The sequence below is a fragment of the Eschscholzia californica genome, unplaced genomic scaffold (assembly GCF_041429995.1).
Source record: "Eschscholzia californica isolate CP2 unplaced genomic scaffold, dmEscCali1.0.p SCAF_5, whole genome shotgun sequence".
Taxonomy (NCBI): Eukaryota; Viridiplantae; Streptophyta; class Magnoliopsida; order Ranunculales; family Papaveraceae; genus Eschscholzia; species Eschscholzia californica.
Window position 1 is genome coordinate 51,893,647 of NW_028238472.1, and position 16,503 is coordinate 51,910,149.

A 16,503-nucleotide genomic window follows, 5' to 3' on the forward strand; every position below is an offset into this window, starting at 1 on the left:
GATCCAGAAGATGGTAGAGAAGTGTATATTTTCAACGGTATAACATAGATCTGGTTTTTCTTCCCAAGAGAAGATGCATTCCTCAATGGTCTGAATGTTCTCAGATATGATATTATAGTGGAACCATATGTTCTTCGCTATGGCACAGTGTAATAGGGCATGTTCAATAGATTCGTTAGCTGTGCAGTTAGGGCAATTCGTATTATTATCAATATATTTCCCTATTCTTTCTCTAGCTGGGAGAGCTTTATTGCAAATCTTCCAGATGAAGATTTTGATATGGGAATAGCCGGGAGAGACCATATGAACTTCCAGTTCCTAGAGTTGGAATTCTGGTTAATATTACTAGTACTTAAGTGCTGATACATCGAAGCAACCGTAAATTTTCCGGATTTAGAAAGTTTCCATTTGAGTTGGTCCTTGCCTTCTGTATTCACTGGGATGGCCTTGATGAGGTTTTGGATGTTGGTATCAAAGTTAGCATTGAGAGTATCTACATCCCATTTATTGTTCGTAATGAGCTGAGAGACCTTGATTAAAGTAGAGTTATTGTTGTTCACCAAAGTTCTGTCCGTTTCAAGGATCCAATTATCTTCCCATATATTGATATCCTTTCCCGAATGTACTTCCCAAACTGAGAGATCTTCAATTAAGTTGTAGTGTTTCCTGATGTTTTTCCAGATCCAAGAGTGATTGGTTTTAGCACGGCCCGGAGTATCAGAGTTGGGAAAGTATTTGTCTTTGATGAGTTTAGCATATATAGCGTCCGGATTAGTCTTGAGTCTCCGGGCCAACTTGGTCAGACTAATAATAATATTTTGAAAAAGAGAGGATCTAAATTATATACCACCAACCCCAGGTGATAAAGATCTCTCTGCTTATTTCCCGCCTTTTTTTAATTGGAAAGACAAAAGTCCAGATCTTTGATGGCTTATGTTGCTTAATAAAAACCATTAGATTATTTTATTAGAAAATAGTATTGAATACAACTCAAATTTAGTGATGTTAATTAACCGGTTCAACAATTTAGTGTTTTTAACTTGGGTTTGTTATTTCTGATTATGAGGTGAAAGTTTATTCACGATGCTTCTAGCTGTTAATCCATGACATCATCTTATTCTTGAGTGATTTTCAAGTTGGTTTCTACCTTCTAGGTCTCTGTTTCTCCAAGGGTGACGAAACTCTACTCATGGCACACCAAAATCATCAAACAAACTTTAATTAAAATCAACTCAATTTTACCCACATTAACCAGTTTAAGCATCATTAACAAACTTTAATTAAAATCGACACTCATTCTTATATATCATCTACATTCATTATATGAAACAAATGATCCCCTCACAAACAAAAAAACATACTCTTGGTACCTAATTTTCACTTACAATCTAACTTATGACGGTACTTTTTTCCTTTTCAGTTTTTTTTTTTTCATTTTTCTTTTCTCAAATCTAACCTGTGATGTTATACAAGCTACAAACACATAGGAGTGTTATATATAGCACACTGAGATAAACTTGTACAAAAAATACAACAATAAATGGTAAATGAGGTAATCGTAGCACCGACGGCCTCAAAACTGAAAATGACGTCAAGTAGCTTCTCGTGTATGTAGAATTTCCACAAATTCATTCGGCTTTTCATTTTGTTGATGCTTCCTTAGGTTTTTCATTTTTCGTCCTCATGACCTTCAAATTTCAGATTCCATGATTCCGCTCGGTATGTATCAGGATCTCCTCACTACTTGCAGTCACGATGTTGTAAACAATGTTCCATCTCCCCTCGAAAAGAAAACTCACCCCAAAAAATGGTAAATGAAAGAACAAAGGCAAACCATATACGAAATTATGTATGCAGAAGGAGCAAATCTTTGGTGCTTTGGCTCATGCATTATCTGATCTCATAGGTCCAAGTGAAAAAGCAAAACTGATTATAGCAAATTGTAACTGAAATTATAGCAGTCTGGGAGCGCCAAGTTAGTTCGGCTTTATACTTGAACATCTTCAAGAATTCGAAAAGTTTGGACAGAAGGTCAAGTATCTTCTTCTGAAAAAAAAAATTATCCCCAAAGTTAGTTATATATAGAGAAATAAACTCAAAAGACTATAATCACAAAGCAACGAGTTAAAGGGACGAAAAGGCTAGAACAACTCACCTTGATACCATCTCCGGTCGTACAACTTTTAGTTCCAATAGCTGCAGTATTCTCAATATAAGGCTTGTCAAGCACATAGTAGTCAGGATTGGGAATCTCCTTAGCTTTCTGCACGCCATTGTAGTTTGAGTTGTCAAACGGTGGCGAATGCCATTTTCCTCTGTGAGCCAGATTCCTTACATTCCTTGAATTTTCCCGCTCGCACCAGCTAAGTACTGACTCACGGATGGGGCTCTTGCTCTTTAGTGTCTCACAGTGGCCAGGCTTTACTGCTTCTAGGTCTGGGATTTTTGCTTGTTCATCCCAATCCTCAGGCTTCTTGTCATTAGTATTCGAAATTGTCTTTGCAGGTACGAGAGGTAGCTCAAAGTCATCTCCGTTCAGAAAATTAGCATGTTTCTTCTTGTTAAGTTTGTGGCCATCCAACTCAAAACCAATTGGCAATGAGTGGAGAGGACCTTGACCTTATATTCTTGGTTACTAGAATCCCATTGTCCAATGTGGGACTATTCTCACACGCCCCCTCACGTGTAGGGTTCTTTGACCCTAACACGTGTATTTCTTCGGGCGACGTGGAGCACGTGTGGCTTTTTACCTATCACGTGTGGGCCTAGCTCTGATACCATGTTAAGTTTGTGGCCATCCAACTCAAAACCAATTGGCAATGAGTGGAGAGGACCTTGACCTTATATTCTTGGTTGCTAGAATCCCATTGTCCAATGTGGGACTATTCTCACACTTCTGCTTCCCATCAATAAGAAACACCAAGTCATTGTTAGGCTTCAAAATCGCAGTATAGACATGGGAGAGTTTGTCAAAGGGGGTAGTCGGAGGGAACTTAAGATGGTGTTCGACGTACTCCCCACTCCTTGGGTTCTTCTGCTTCAAAACAAAGCGAACCTTATTCGACCCACATTTATCAAGTCCAAACATGAGTGAGTACAAAGATTTGTTATCAAATTTATCTGGTTTCCATCCACCATGTTGAGGATTAAGGTATTTTAGATCTGCACCACCACATTCAAGTCCCTTTTGGAGACGAATCTCAAACTGTAGCACAACAAATCTGCCTTTAAGAGTGAATGAGTTATTGAGGTCTCTCATTGTGGCATGTTTAAGTGCACCTGAAATACAACATACATATACATTTTAAGCGTAACGGCCAAGGGAATCACTTTCATGTGTTTTAAGAAAAATTACACTTAATACTTAGATGTTCGCATACAAACTTATCGTGAGATTATTTCAAGAAGGAAATAATTTTTGTAAAGAAACTTCAAAATGTTTTTAATACAAGTACCAAACATTTCCTCCACCAGTATCGATCCACCAGTATCGATCCTCTTCCTTCAAACAATCTGTCTAGAAATGGAGAAGGAAAGTGATTCACTGAGCTCGAGGAGCTCACAGTCAAAGATCTAATTAACATGAATATAGTATATGTTTTTAAAATCTATATGGTATAGTGGGTAAAGCTCAACCATATTTTGTAAGCTCATCTCAATCATGGTGGAAAAGGAGATCGGCCTCTTAATTCTTCCGTCATTTTACAAATACCCAATTAAGAAATTTAATACTAATAACAGATTAAATCCATTCCATTCTATGTAATGAAAACAGAAAAAGAAATAATGAACTCTAAATAAAAAGAATAACCAACAAATTACCTTCATATCCTGAAACAATCCATGTCCCCCCAAATGATTCTTTAAAGCACTCATTAGAAACCTGTTTAAATCAAACCACCCATCACTAATTAAATATCAAATTTATTGGTTTACACTTTCATAAACATTGATGAAATTGAGTTCTTACCAGATTTGAAGAGCATAATTGGAAAATAGTAAGATCCAACAAAGCAATCAAACCCAATACAAGTCCAAAAGGAAACTGGTATTTCTTCCCCATTTACTACTAGTTTGAAATTCAACCTCAAAAAAACCTGTAATTTTGAAAAACAATCAATACCCAGTATCAGAAAATGAAGAAGTAATATTATGAACTCAACAACAATCAAAGATCCCAACCTAATTGAGAAAGGGAAAAAATAATCAATACCCATAATCAGAAGAACTAATATGATCTCAATTCCTCTCTGCGTTTCTCTATCTATCTAAGTTCCGGCAAAGGGGTGGGCTCGCCAGGATCCTTGGTCTGTAAAACCAGACGAGGATTCCTGCGAATGGGCCCTCCCCTTAGCCGGAACTTAGATAGATAGAGAAAGAGAGGGAAATTGGAGAGAGAAGAGAAAAGAAAAGGGGGGGGGGGGGGGGGGGGGGGAAGAAGAGAGAGAGTTCATCTACTCTTTGTATAAGAAAAAAAATATTTGTAGATCCGCCATTAAAACTTTTTTAGTAGATCTTTCTGAATATGGGTTTAGATGAGAAATGCTAGTAAAAACTTTGAAATTCAATCTAAAAAATTCTTGAAAAACAATGGATACCCATAATGGGAATTTATTTACCTAAGTAAGATGGTTCTCTCTCTCTCTCTTTTCTTCTTCTTCTTCAGTCGTTAGTTCTTCTTCTTCTTCTGAGGTGTGGTGTAAGAGAAATGGAGGCTGACGTTCCTATATAAAGTAACTTGTAAGAAGTCGTTAGTTCAATCCGACGGCTATGATTTGAAGTACCATGTTGCCGGAAATGTGTTCAGTTCGACTATTTGAATCCAACGTGGTCAGACTAATAATATTTTATTAGTATTGAGAAAAACAGAGGATTTAAGTTATACACCACCAACCCCACGTGATGAAGATCTATCTGCTTATTTCCGGCCTTTTTTTTCAAGGGGAATTTGGCCAAAACTCCCTAAGAAATTATGATTTTGGTTAAAAAGGATTCATCAAAGTTTTTTAGGCTTCACCTCCCTGATGGCAATTATGTAATTTTCAATTTCAGTAAAAAGACCAACCTAACCCTAGTCTAAGAAAATACCTTGCAAACACCTTGCAGAGCCTTGCAAACACCTTGCATGGTTTTTGCAAACACCTTGGATAGCCTTGCAAACAAATTGCAGAGCCTTGCGAACACCTTGCAGAGCTTTGCAAAAACTTTGCAGAGCCTTGCGAACACCTTGCATGACTTTTGCAAATACCTTGCACAACCTTGCGAACACCTTGCAGAGCCTTGCAAAGCTTTGCAAATACCTTGCAGAGCCTTGCAAACACCTTGCAGAGCCTTGCAAACACCTTGCAAATGGTTTGCAAACACCTTGCAAATGGTTTGCAAACACCTTGCAATGCCATGCAAATTGATTTAACATGAAATTAGTTTTGAATTGATTTAACATGAAATTTGTTACAAATTATTATATTTTGTCTAATAGAATGTTGTATCGAAAAACTAGCTAAAACCCCTACAAATTCATAATAGTCATTTTATAAGCTCTAGCACCATCATTTTACTTTTCTTCGAAAAACTTCCAAAGCTTTCATGAAATTCTCAATTTGAACATAAATACCAATCATGATTGTCCAAGAAAAAAATATTTCTCACAAGCATTCCATCTAACAACTTTATAGCTATTTCAACCAACCTACGTCTTTGTATAACCAACTAACGTTGCATTCCAAGCAACAACATCTCTTTCAAGCATTTTATCAAACACATTGCTTGCATCAACTATACTTCACAACTTCCATATACATCCAACAAATAAGTTTGAACATAAACATCAAAACTACAAATTGTTATCCATCATTCATAACCCAATGAAAATAAAGCAATGAAGAAGTTGGATTATACCTTGAAACACTATCAAATTCTCCTTCCATTGAAAGTATATAAAACTTTCTCTCTCTAGAATTTAGAACCAAAAACTAAATCAAACCCCTTAAAAGCCTCTTCAAACAACAAGCAAATAGATTAAATCACCAAAACCTAAAAGCATTAACCTATCTTATAGCCAAAATCGATTCAAACCCCAGAAATTTTAATCGGCGTCGACAATCCAACTCGGTTTGTTCATGAGAAAAACTCAAGTTCCTGATTTATTAGTTGGATTATTACTAGGTATTTCTAATTGAATGAAGGGTATTTTTGACTCTTAAAAAGTTGGTGCCTTTAAAAATGTCCTTCAAGTCTATTTTTATAACTTACTTGGGGCCTAGCTAGTTAAAAAGATGAGTTGTCTTTTTAACAAAAAAATACAAGAAATTGGGTCTCCTGCCCAATTTCCTGTTTTTTCAATTGGAAAGAAAAAGTATTGAATACCAATCTGCTTATTTCCGGCCTTTTTTTTCAATTGGAAAGAAAAAGTATTGAATACCACTTAAATCCTCGAGTTTGGCCAAAACTCCCTAAGAAATTATGAATTTAGTTAAAAATGATTCATCAAAGTTTTTTAGGCTTCACCTCCCTTATGGCAATTATGTAATTTTCAATTTCATAAAAAGACCAGCCTAACCCTAGTCTAAGAAAATACCTTACAAACGCCTTGCACTGCCTTGCAAACACTTTGCACTGCCTTGCAAACACCTTGCAGAGCCTTGCAAACACCTTGGATAGCGTTGCAAACAAATTGCAGAGCCTTGCGAACGCCTTGCGAACACCTTGCAGAGCCTTGCGAACACCTTGCATGACTTTTGCAAATACCTTGCACAACCTTGCGAACACCTTGCAGAGCCTTGCAAACACCTTGCAATGTCATGCAAATGGTTTGCAAATTAGTTTTTGAATTGATTTAACATGAATTTTGTTACAAATTATTATATATTGTCTAATAGAATGTTGTATAGAAAAACTAGCTAAAACTCCTACAAATTCATAATAGTCATTTTATAAGCTCTAGCACCATCATTTTACATTTCTTCGAAAAACTTCCAAAGCTTTCATGAAATTCTCAATTTGAACATAAATACCAATCATGATTGTCCAAGAAAAAATATTTCTCACAGGCATTTCATCTAACAACTTTATAGCTATTTCAACCAACCTAAGTCTTGTATAACCAACTAACGTTGCATTCCAAGCAACAACATCTCTTTCAAGCATTTTATCAAATACATTGCTTGCATCAACTATACTTCCACAACTTCCATATAAATCCAACAAATAAGTTTGAACATAAACATCAAAACTAACAAATTGTCATCCATCATTCATAACTCAATGAAAATAAAGCAATGAAGAAGTTGGATTATACCTTGAAACACTATCAAATTCTCCTTCCATTGAAAGTATATAAAACTTTCTCTCTCTAAAATTTAGAAACAAAAACTAAATCAAACCTCTTAAAAGCCTCTTCAAACAACAAGCAAATAGATTAAATCACCAAAACCTAAAAACATCAACCTATCTTATAGCCAAAATCGATTCAAACCCCAGAAATTCTAATCGGCGTCGACAATCCAACTCGGTTCGTTCATGAGAAAAACTCAAGTTCCTGATTTATTAGTTAGATTATTACTAGGTATTTCTAATTGAATGAAGGGTATTTTTGACTCTTAAAAAGTTGGTGCTTTTAAAAATGTCCTTCAAGCCTATTTTTATAACTTACTTGGGGCCTAGCTAGTTAAAAAGATGGGTTGTCTTTTTAACAAAAAAAATACAAGAAATTGGGCCTCCAGCCCAACTTCCTGACTCAAATTTAGTGATGGTTCAACAATTTATTGTTTTTAACTTGGGTTTGTTATTTTGTGATTATGAGGTGAAAGTTTATTCACGATGCTTCTAGCTGTTAATCCATGAGATGATATTATTCTTTAGTGATTTTCAAGTTGGTTTCTACCTTCTAGGTCTCTCATCTCTGTTTTTCCAAGGGTGACGAGACTCTACTCATGGCACACCAAAATCATCAAACAATATGAATATCTCAACTCAAACACACCCACATTAACCGGTTTAAGCATCATTAACAAACTTTAATTAAAATTAACACTTATTTTGATGTATCATCTAAATTCACATATGAAACAAATGATCCCCTCACAAACAATCTAACTACGACACAGTATTTTTTTGTAATAATGATAGGGAACAAGAAAAACTAGACAGACTCTGGCATCCTATGTGGCTTTCTGTGATTCGTTGTTTAGTAGATTAGAATAAGAATTATTAAAACCACGAATCACAGAAAGCCACATAGAATGTATGTCCAGAGCCTGTCTAGTTTTTCTTGTTCTCTATCGTTACTCGTTTTTTTTTCCCTTTTTTCTGTTTCAATTTTTTTCTTGTTTTTTCATTTCTTTTTTCAAATCCAACCTGTGATGTATACAAGCTACAAACGTATATAATATATAGCACACTGAGATAAACTTATACAAAAAGTACAACAATAAATGGTAAATGAGGTAATTGTAGTACCGCTCGTCGGCCTCAAACCTCAAAATGACGTGAAGTAGCTTCTCGTGTATGTAGAATTTGCACAAATTCGTTCGCCTTTTCATTTTGTTAATGCTTCCTTAGGTTTTTCATTTTTCGTGCTCATGAGCTTCAAATTTCAGATTCCATGATTCCGCTCGGTATGTATCAGGATCTCCTCACTACTTGCAGTCACGATGTTGCATACAATGTTCCATCTCCCCTCGAAAAGAAAACTCACCCCAAAAAATGGTAAATGAAAGAACAAAGGCAAACCATATATGAATTATATATGCAGAAGGAGCAAATCTTTGGTGCTTCGGCTCATGTCATTATCTGATCTCATAGCTCCAAGTGAAAAAGCAGAACTGACCATAGCAAATGGTAACTGAAATTGTAGTAGTCTGGGAGCGACAAATTAGTTCGGCTTTATACTTAAACATCTTCAAAAATTCTACAAGCTTGGATAGAAATTTCTTCAGGAAATCGACAAGCTTGGATAGAAGGTGATGCATTTTCCTCTGAAAAAAAAAAAGTATCCCCATGTTCATTTTTAGAGTTATATATAGAGAAAGAAACTCAAACGTCTATAACCACAAAAAATATCAAGTTAAAAGGTACGAAAAGGCTAGAACAACTCACCTTGATACTATCTCCCGTGGTACAACTTTTAGTTCCAAGTGCAGCAATTGGCTCGAAATCAGGTCTTTCAAGCTCATAGTAGTCAGGGTTTGGAATCTCCTTAGCCTCCGGCATGCTATTGTAGTTTGGGTTGTCGACTGGAGGCGAATGCCGTTTTCCTATGTGAGCTGGATTCCTTACCTTCCTTGACTTTTCCCGCTCGCACCAGCCAAGTATTGACTCGCGGATGGGGATTTTGCTCTTTGGTGTCACACAATGACCGGCCTTTATTGCGTTTATGTCTGGGATTTTTGCTCGTTCGCCCCCATCCTCAGGCTTCTCATTACCGGGATCCAAAGTCATCTCTGCAGGTACTAGAGGTGGCGGCTCAAAGTCATCTCGATTCATTGATTTAGCATGTTTCTTCTGCTTCCCATCAATACTTCCATTAAGCTCGAATGGGTTATTGAGCTCTCTCATTGTGGCATGCTTAAGTGCACCTGAAATACAACATACATATACATTTTAAGCATAACTTCCAAGGAATCTACTTTCACGTGTTTAAAGAAAAATTACATGTATTACATAAATGTTCATTTCATCATATACAAACGTATCGTGAACTTAATTCACAGCGGAAATAATTTTTGTGAAGAAACTCCAAAATATTTTACATTTGGTATCCAGAGATACGGAATTCTTGATTCAACAATATATGTTCTTTATACAAGTAAACAAGGACTGTTTTTGTGCATCTTGCTCAAAGAAGTTAGAACAACTCAAGCCTTAGCAGGTATGGCTATTGTCTGCGTTTTTCACACCCTGGCCCAAGTTCAACAAATACGGGGTTTTGTTCCTTGTAAAAGCTTCATGAACCCACCAAAGAGGCCTAGACACTGACTAAGCTTGAGAACACACCTATAACCTAGGCTCTGATTGCTCTCCCAAACAATGGGGAATATTACAAGTTAACCAACAAGTTGGAAATGTATTAGTGTGATCTAACAATGCACTTAGCATTTGTGAAGTAGATAAGGGGATTCAAGAAGAGTTGGGCCAAATGAGCCTTAGAATACAACTTCATTGTCAAACTCCACCAATATCGATCCTCTACCTTCAAACAACCTTTCTAGAAATGGAGAAGGAAAATGATTGAATAAGCTCGAGCTCACAGTCGAAGATCTTAACATGATCATATGCTGTTAACATCTATGATACATTAGGTAGAGCTCTAACTATATTTCGTAAGCTTATCTCAATCATGGCGGAGAGACCGACCTCTAAATTCCATCAATTGATATAAATCCAATAATACAATATATCTTTTACTAATATGAATGATATTGAGTAAAGAATAATCAACAAATTACCTCCACCTCCATCATTCTCTGTAACAATCCATGTCCCCTCAAATGATTCTTCAAAGGTCTCATCAAAAACCTGTTTAACAACCCAAAACCAATTAGTTTCTGTCATGAACATTGATTAAATTTGGGGGGAATTGAATTCTTACCAGATTTGAACCGCGTAATTGGTGAATAGTAGGAAACAGGGCAATCATACCAAAAACTGAATAATTTCGATCATGAACATCGATGAAATCTGAGGGGGATTGAACTTTTACCGGATTTGAACTGCATAATTGGTTAATAGTAGGAAACAGAGCAATCATACCCAAAACTGAATAGTTTCGTTTATGAACATTGATGAAATTCGGGGGGAATTGAATTTTTACCAGGTTTGAACCGCATAACTGGTTAATAGTAGGAAACAGAGCAATCACACCTAAAACTGAATAATTTCGATCATGAACATTGATGAAATTTTGGGGGAATCGAATTAATACCAGATTTGAACCGCATAATTGGTTAGTAGTAGGAAAGAGAGCTATCAAACCCAAAACAACTCCAAAAGCAAACCTGTATTTCCTCATTTACTACTAGTTTGAAATTCAACCTCAAAAATCTTGTAATTTTGAAAAAAAATCAATACCCAGAATCAGAAGTATTAATCTGAACTCAACCAATTTCTCTCTCTCTCTTTTCTCCTTGTTCTTCTTCTTCTTCAGTCGTTCTGCTTCTTCTGAGGTGTGGGAAAAGAAATGGAGAGGCTGACGTTCCTATATAAGGTGAGGCCATTTGAATCCGACGGCTAAGATTTGAACTGATGTTTTGTGTACATCAGAGCCGTCTATATTGTAAGAAGACGTTTTTATCCTGAACTACCATCTTTAGGTGAGGCCAATAGAATCCAACATGCATGGTCAGAGTAATAATATTTTATTTGCCAAACAGAGGATGTAATAGTAGTTGGTGGTGGGTGATTCATCTTTTTTAGAGAGAGAGAGAGAGAGAAAGAGAATACTAGTAAACTCATCCATGCTTAAATTTAACTGAATCAAGAGAGAGAAAGAGAAAGTAAAATACCCATTAAATTTAACTGAAACCCCCCAAGTCAACTCAAGAAGATTTCTACCATTAATCACCACCACCAATGGAAATACCTCTTCTTCTTCTTTTTCTTCTTTCTCTTCATGGATGATCTCTTTGAGGGTATAGTTTCAATAGAAAAAACAGAGCAACCCCCAAATTGAATTGATGAGATGATATAAGAATTGGATTAATCATACCTTACCCATGGATATTGATTAGGATTTTATGATCAGGCTCTCGATTAATTTGGTGAGAAAGATCATGATTAATTTGGAGGATAATAGACTCCTCTAGAGGGAAACTTGATGATGGGTGGGGTTTCTTTTTCTTTTTTTGTCTTGAATATGAACAGATCTCATCCACCTGCACATACATACCCATGAATCTGAAATGGGTAATCTAGGAGGATTGAATGAAATCAAACAAGAAAAAAGAAGAAGAAGAAGAAGAAGAAGAAGAAGAGAAAATATGACAAGGATGAAGGGTATGAATGTTAGGTGGTGGTTGTGTTAGGTCAGACAAAGACGACCTACTCTAATTTATTCTCATTTCCCGCTTTTTTTAATTGGTAAAGACTTACGTGGATCAACAACAACCATCCGATCACATGATTATCCCTTTGTATCTCGAGGTTTTCTATTTGTTTAGTACCTAAAATGATTTTATAGAAAAGGGGAGTTTTGAAGGTGCCTCTAGTAGGGGAGTTTTAAAAATTTTCCTATTTATTAGAACAACTACCATCCGATGACCGATCACATGATTATCCCTTAGGCAACTTGGTTTTCTTCCTTTTTTTTTTCCTTTTTTTTGGGTCTGATTTGAATCACATTATAAATCTTGATTGTTTTCTTTGCAAATTGGAGATGTATTTGAATTCCCATTATATTAATATTACAAGAGTAATGTTAGGGGACAAAAAAACTAGGTAGACTCTTGACATAAATCCTATGACGTCGTGACTCCGCGGACCAGAATTATCGGAAACACGAATCATGGCAAGACAAGAGTTTGTCTAGTTTTTTTTTATCCCTTCGTATTCTGCGTGCTAAAAATCAAAGTTACGAAGTACTCTAAGCAGAATGCTACATTTAAGGGTGATGAACTCTACTCATGCCACATCAAAATCATCAAGCAATTAATATCTCAAGCTCAAAATCATCTAAATTTACATATGAAACAAATGATCTCCTCACAAACAAAAAAAAAACATATGAAACAAACGTAATACCTAATATTCACACATACAAATCTAACTTATGACATTCTCCTTTTTCTTTTCTTTTTTTCTTTTTTTTTCAAATCTAACATGTGATGTTATACAAGCTACAAAAACATTATATATACCCACAGAGAAATCACCCGAAAAATGGTAAATGAACGAACCAAAGGCAAACCATATATGAATTACGTACGCAGAAGGAGCAAATGTTACGTGCTTTTACTTATTTCCTCATCTAGATCTCATGGCTCCAAGTGAAAAAACAGAACTGACCATAGCAAATGCTCACTGAAACAATAGTTGTGTGGGAGCGACGATTTAGTTTGACATCATACTTGAACATTTTCAAGAAATCGACAAACTTGGATAGAAGGTCAACTGTCTTCTTCTGAAAAAAAAAAGAAGATAATTTATCCCCAAACTCAGATTTATAAATAGAGAAAGAAACTCAAAAGTCTATAGTCACAACAAGAATGAGTTAAAGAGACGAAAAGACTAGAACAACTCACCTTGATACCATCTCCTGCCATACAACTTTTACTTCCAATGCCAACGATCGGCTCGAAATTAGGCTTTTTAAGCTCACAGTAGTCAGGGTTGGGAATCTCCTTAGCCTTCCACGTGCCGTTGTACTTTAGGCTGTCGATTGGAGGTGAATGGCATTTTGCTCTGTGAGCTGCATTCCTTACCTTCCTAGATTTTTCCCGCTCACACCTGCCAAGCACTGGCTCGCTGATGGGGCTGTTGCTCTTTGGTGTCTCCCAATCATCGGGTTTTACTGCTTCTAGGTCTGGGATTTTTTCCTGTTCTTTCCAATCCTCAAGATTCTTATCAGCGGGCTCCGCAATTGTTTTGGCAGGTAGGAGAGATGGTAGCTCAAAGCCATCGCGGTTCGTAAAATTAGCATGTTTCTTCTGCTTCCCGTCAATCAGAATCACCGAGGCATTATTAGCAGTATAGACATGGGAGAGTTTGTCCAAGGGGACAACAGTAGGGGGCGACTTGAAACGGTGCTCGACAAACTTCCCGAGCCCAGGGTTCTTGTACTTCAAAACAAAGTGAACCTTATTCTTCGATCCACATTTATCAAATCCATACATGATTGAGTACGAAGAATTATAAAATTCTTCAGGTTTCCGTTCACCCACTACTTGAGGCGTGAAGTGCTTTAGGTACGCACCACCACAATCAAGTCTCTTTTCGAGACGAATCTCAAACTGTAGCACCACAAATATGCCATTAGCACCGAGCTCTCTCACATCCAAGTCACTTTTGGCAAGCATTTTGGGTACACCTGAAATACGACATCACCTATGCACTTAATATTTGTAAAGTAGATAGGCAGACTAAGAAGAGTTGGGTCGAACGAGCCTTAAATTACACTTCCAAACAATGTCTAGAAACCGGAAGGAGAATGATTCATTAAGCTCGAGCTCGCACAATAATAATAATAATAATAATCATAGATTAAATCCATTAATTGAGGAAATGAAAACAGAGAATTTGAATGATTATGAGTAAAGAATAACCAACAAATTACCTTCATATCCATCATTCAGTCTCTTCCCAAATGGTTCTTGTAAGAAGGAATCTTTAAACACCTGTTTAAACAAATCAAGCAAACCCATCACTAAGTAATCCAAATTATCAGTTTTTGTGTGATGAAATTTGGTGGGAAATTGAATTCTTACCACATCCGGATCGCATAACCGAAAAATAGTAAATAAAGCAATCAAACCCAGAAAAGCTCGTAAAGGAAAGCGGTATTTCACCATTACTACTTGGAAATTCGATCTCAAAATCCTGTAATTTCGAAAAACAATCAAAACCCATAGTCAGAATAAGAAGAAGAACTACTAATCTAAAGATCTCAACTCAACCTGATTGAAGAAAAAGAATTAAAAATCAGCCTTTAAAACTCCATTATTAGATCTTTCTGAGTATGGGTTAGAGGAGAAATGAAAGTAAAAAAACCTTGACCAAATTTCTTTACCTGAATTCTCTTCTTCTTCTTCTTCTTATTATCTTTGAATTGTGAGGAAAAAAAGAGATTTATAAAGGCGATAACCCCAATGTTTCTCATGGTTTCAATCATCGGTCATTTTTTGAACTTATCTTTTTCGTGAGATTACATTCGTCGAATTGCCGATATAAGAAATTGCCGACTTGACTATTTGGGTTGTTTGAATCTAAGTCGATCAAAGTAATAATATTTAAATTCTCGCCTGAAAGGAACGTACCTACACCAAATCCCAAATGACAATAGTAGGTGGAACAAGATCCTTTTTTTTTTGTAGAGAGAGAAAGTAAAATTACCTCTGGTAACCCCTCTTCTTCTTCTTTTCAGTCATGGGACTTTTTACAGGAAAAGAAAAAAAAAAAACAAAATAACTTCAGGATGATCAAGATCTGAAAAATACAGACATGGGTTTTATGATTAAGGCCTTGATTTGGTGAACTAATGAGAAAAATCATGATTAAATTGGGAGGAATTGACTCTAGACTGAACTTTATGGCTAGGGTTTTTTATTGGAATATGAAGAACAATAAGTCTAGACGACCCGTCATGGGGAACCGTCTGTTGGACCGTCTTGTCCACGTGGACAAGACAACGACACCCCACATGACGGGTCAGACTAATTGTATTGTAGAGAGAGAGAGTAAAAATGGAGATGGTTTTCCTGTATAGAGACTAGAGAGAGAGAGAGTAAAACTTAATGAAGCTTCTTCTTTGGGGAAGAAGTTTTGCCCAACAAGATCTAATGATTATGTGTTCTTTCTTTGTGAGCTTGGAAATTGTTTTTTTTAAAGATAACTTGGAGATTATGGAGGGTGTTCAAAAGCTATGGGGGTTTCCATTTGTGCAATTAAGAGAGAGAAAGAAAAATGAAGAAGGGAAGTTAGCCAGTGCTATGATCACTAGTACTTTGGGTAGATTGGGTCGATTTGATCTAATTAAGAAAAATTTGGAGAAGGCAAAGTTTAATTTGAAGGATATTGTTACCTTGTTTACTAATTTTCAGCTTTGATTAGTGCTTATGGGTGAAATTTGATTAGTGCTTATGGGTGGAATTTGATTAGTGCTTATGGGCGAAATTTGATTAGTGCTTATTGGAGAATGCAAATTTCGAAATAATTAAAGTGTTAGAATCCATGAAGGAATCGGGTTTGAAACCTAACTTTGTTACTTAATTCTGCTGTAACTTGTTATTGATGCTTGTGGAAAAGGGGTATAGACTTTAATCAAGCAAGAAATTTGTTTTATGAGATGGTTTGTAAGGGGTGGATAGAGGTGTTTTTCCCTATAAGAAATTACTTACAATAAACTTTTAGATGCAGTCTCTAAAGGAACGAGATGGATTTAGCTTTGGAAATAATGGGAGAAATGACAGAGAAGAAGCTTGATGAAGTTTTACTCTCTCTCTCTCTACAATAACTTCAACTCTCTCTACATTTACTCTCTCTACAATAAGACCCTCTCCTTTTTACCCTCTCTCTCTACCATAAAGTAAGTCTGAAGAAAGGCAAAGCTCATCTAATAGACGACTTATTACTGTAATCTAGGCGGGTAGATCTCTGCTTATTTCCCGCGTTTTTTAATTGGAAAGAAAAAGTCCACATCTGTAATGGCTTATGTGGCTTAATAAGAACCATTGGATTATTTTATAAGGAAGTATCTCGAAGTCACCTATTTATCATCTCTAATTAAATACTATAAATCAGCATATCTAACGACTATAATAGCATATGGGCTCTTGAAAAGTGTGCTATATGGGT

At 36.1% G+C, this 16,503-nt stretch overlaps 3 protein-coding genes across 3 annotated transcripts; all 3 read right to left on the minus strand.

Moving 5' to 3' along the window:
* Positions 1 to 1,401: 1,401 nt before the first annotated feature.
* Positions 1,402 to 4,701, minus strand: LOC147540420 (calnexin homolog 1-like). The gene is made up of 6 exons (XM_086643532.1): positions 4,620 to 4,701; positions 3,971 to 4,097; positions 3,823 to 3,883; positions 2,893 to 3,279; positions 2,156 to 2,554; positions 1,402 to 2,046 (listed from the first exon to the last, which is right to left on the minus strand). Coding segments are annotated over exons 2-5 (543 nt in total). The 5' UTR covers positions 4,064 to 4,097; positions 4,620 to 4,701; the 3' UTR covers positions 1,402 to 2,046; positions 2,156 to 2,552.
* A 3,859-nt stretch (positions 4,702 to 8,560) lies between these two features.
* On the minus strand, positions 8,561 to 12,018 carry LOC147540421 (uncharacterized). Its single transcript, XM_086643807.1, has 4 exons — positions 10,589 to 12,018; positions 10,446 to 10,515; positions 9,097 to 9,575; positions 8,561 to 8,975 (listed from the first exon to the last, which is right to left on the minus strand). Exons 1-4 carry the CDS (start codon positions 11,006 to 11,008, stop codon positions 8,787 to 8,789), a joined length of 1,158 nt encoding a protein of 385 aa, XP_086499933.1. The 5' UTR covers positions 11,009 to 12,018; the 3' UTR covers positions 8,561 to 8,786.
* Positions 12,019 to 12,634: 616 nt separating this feature from the next.
* Positions 12,635 to 14,749, minus strand: LOC147540422 (calnexin homolog 1-like). The gene is made up of 5 exons (XM_086644372.1): positions 14,720 to 14,749; positions 14,418 to 14,529; positions 14,267 to 14,327; positions 13,236 to 14,020; positions 12,635 to 13,114 (listed from the first exon to the last, which is right to left on the minus strand). The coding sequence occupies exons 2-5, from the start codon at positions 14,499 to 14,501 to the stop codon at positions 12,962 to 12,964; spliced, it is 1,083 nt and encodes a 360-aa protein (XP_086500498.1). The 5' UTR covers positions 14,502 to 14,529; positions 14,720 to 14,749; the 3' UTR covers positions 12,635 to 12,961.
* Positions 14,750 to 16,503: the final 1,754 nt, after the last annotated feature.

Excerpts from the sequence above, each read along its gene's own strand:
- LOC147540420 (XM_086643532.1), bottom strand. The coding sequence starts at position 4,063 with ATGGGGAAGAAATACCAGTTTCCTTTTGGACTTGTATTGGGTTTGATT. Across the intron at positions 3,884-3,970 it reads AATTATGCTCTTCAAATCTG|GTTTCTAATGAGTGCTTTAA; the intron begins GTAAGAACTCAA and ends TGATTTAAACAG. Across the intron at positions 3,280-3,822 it reads GATTGTTTCAGGATATGAAG|GTGCACTTAAACATGCCACA; the intron begins GTAATTTGTTGG and ends GTTGTATTTCAG.
- LOC147540421 (XM_086643807.1), bottom strand. The coding sequence starts at position 11,008 with ATGAGGAAATACAGGTTTGCTTTTGGAGTTGTTTTGGGTTTGATAGCT. Across the intron at positions 9,576-10,445 it reads AGAGAATGATGGAGGTGGAG|GTGCACTTAAGCATGCCACA; the intron begins GTAATTTGTTGA and ends GTTGTATTTCAG. Across the intron at positions 8,976-9,096 it reads CCACGGGAGATAGTATCAAG|AGGAAAATGCATCACCTTCT; the intron begins GTGAGTTGTTCT and ends TTTTTTTTTCAG.
- LOC147540422 (XM_086644372.1), bottom strand. The coding sequence starts at position 14,501 with ATGGTGAAATACCGCTTTCCTTTACGAGCTTTTCTGGGTTTGATTGCT. Across the intron at positions 14,328-14,417 it reads GGTTATGCGATCCGGATGTG|GTGTTTAAAGATTCCTTCTT; the intron begins GTAAGAATTCAA and ends TTGTTTAAACAG. Across the intron at positions 13,115-13,235 it reads TGGCAGGAGATGGTATCAAG|AAGAAGACAGTTGACCTTCT; the intron begins GTGAGTTGTTCT and ends TTTTTTTTTCAG.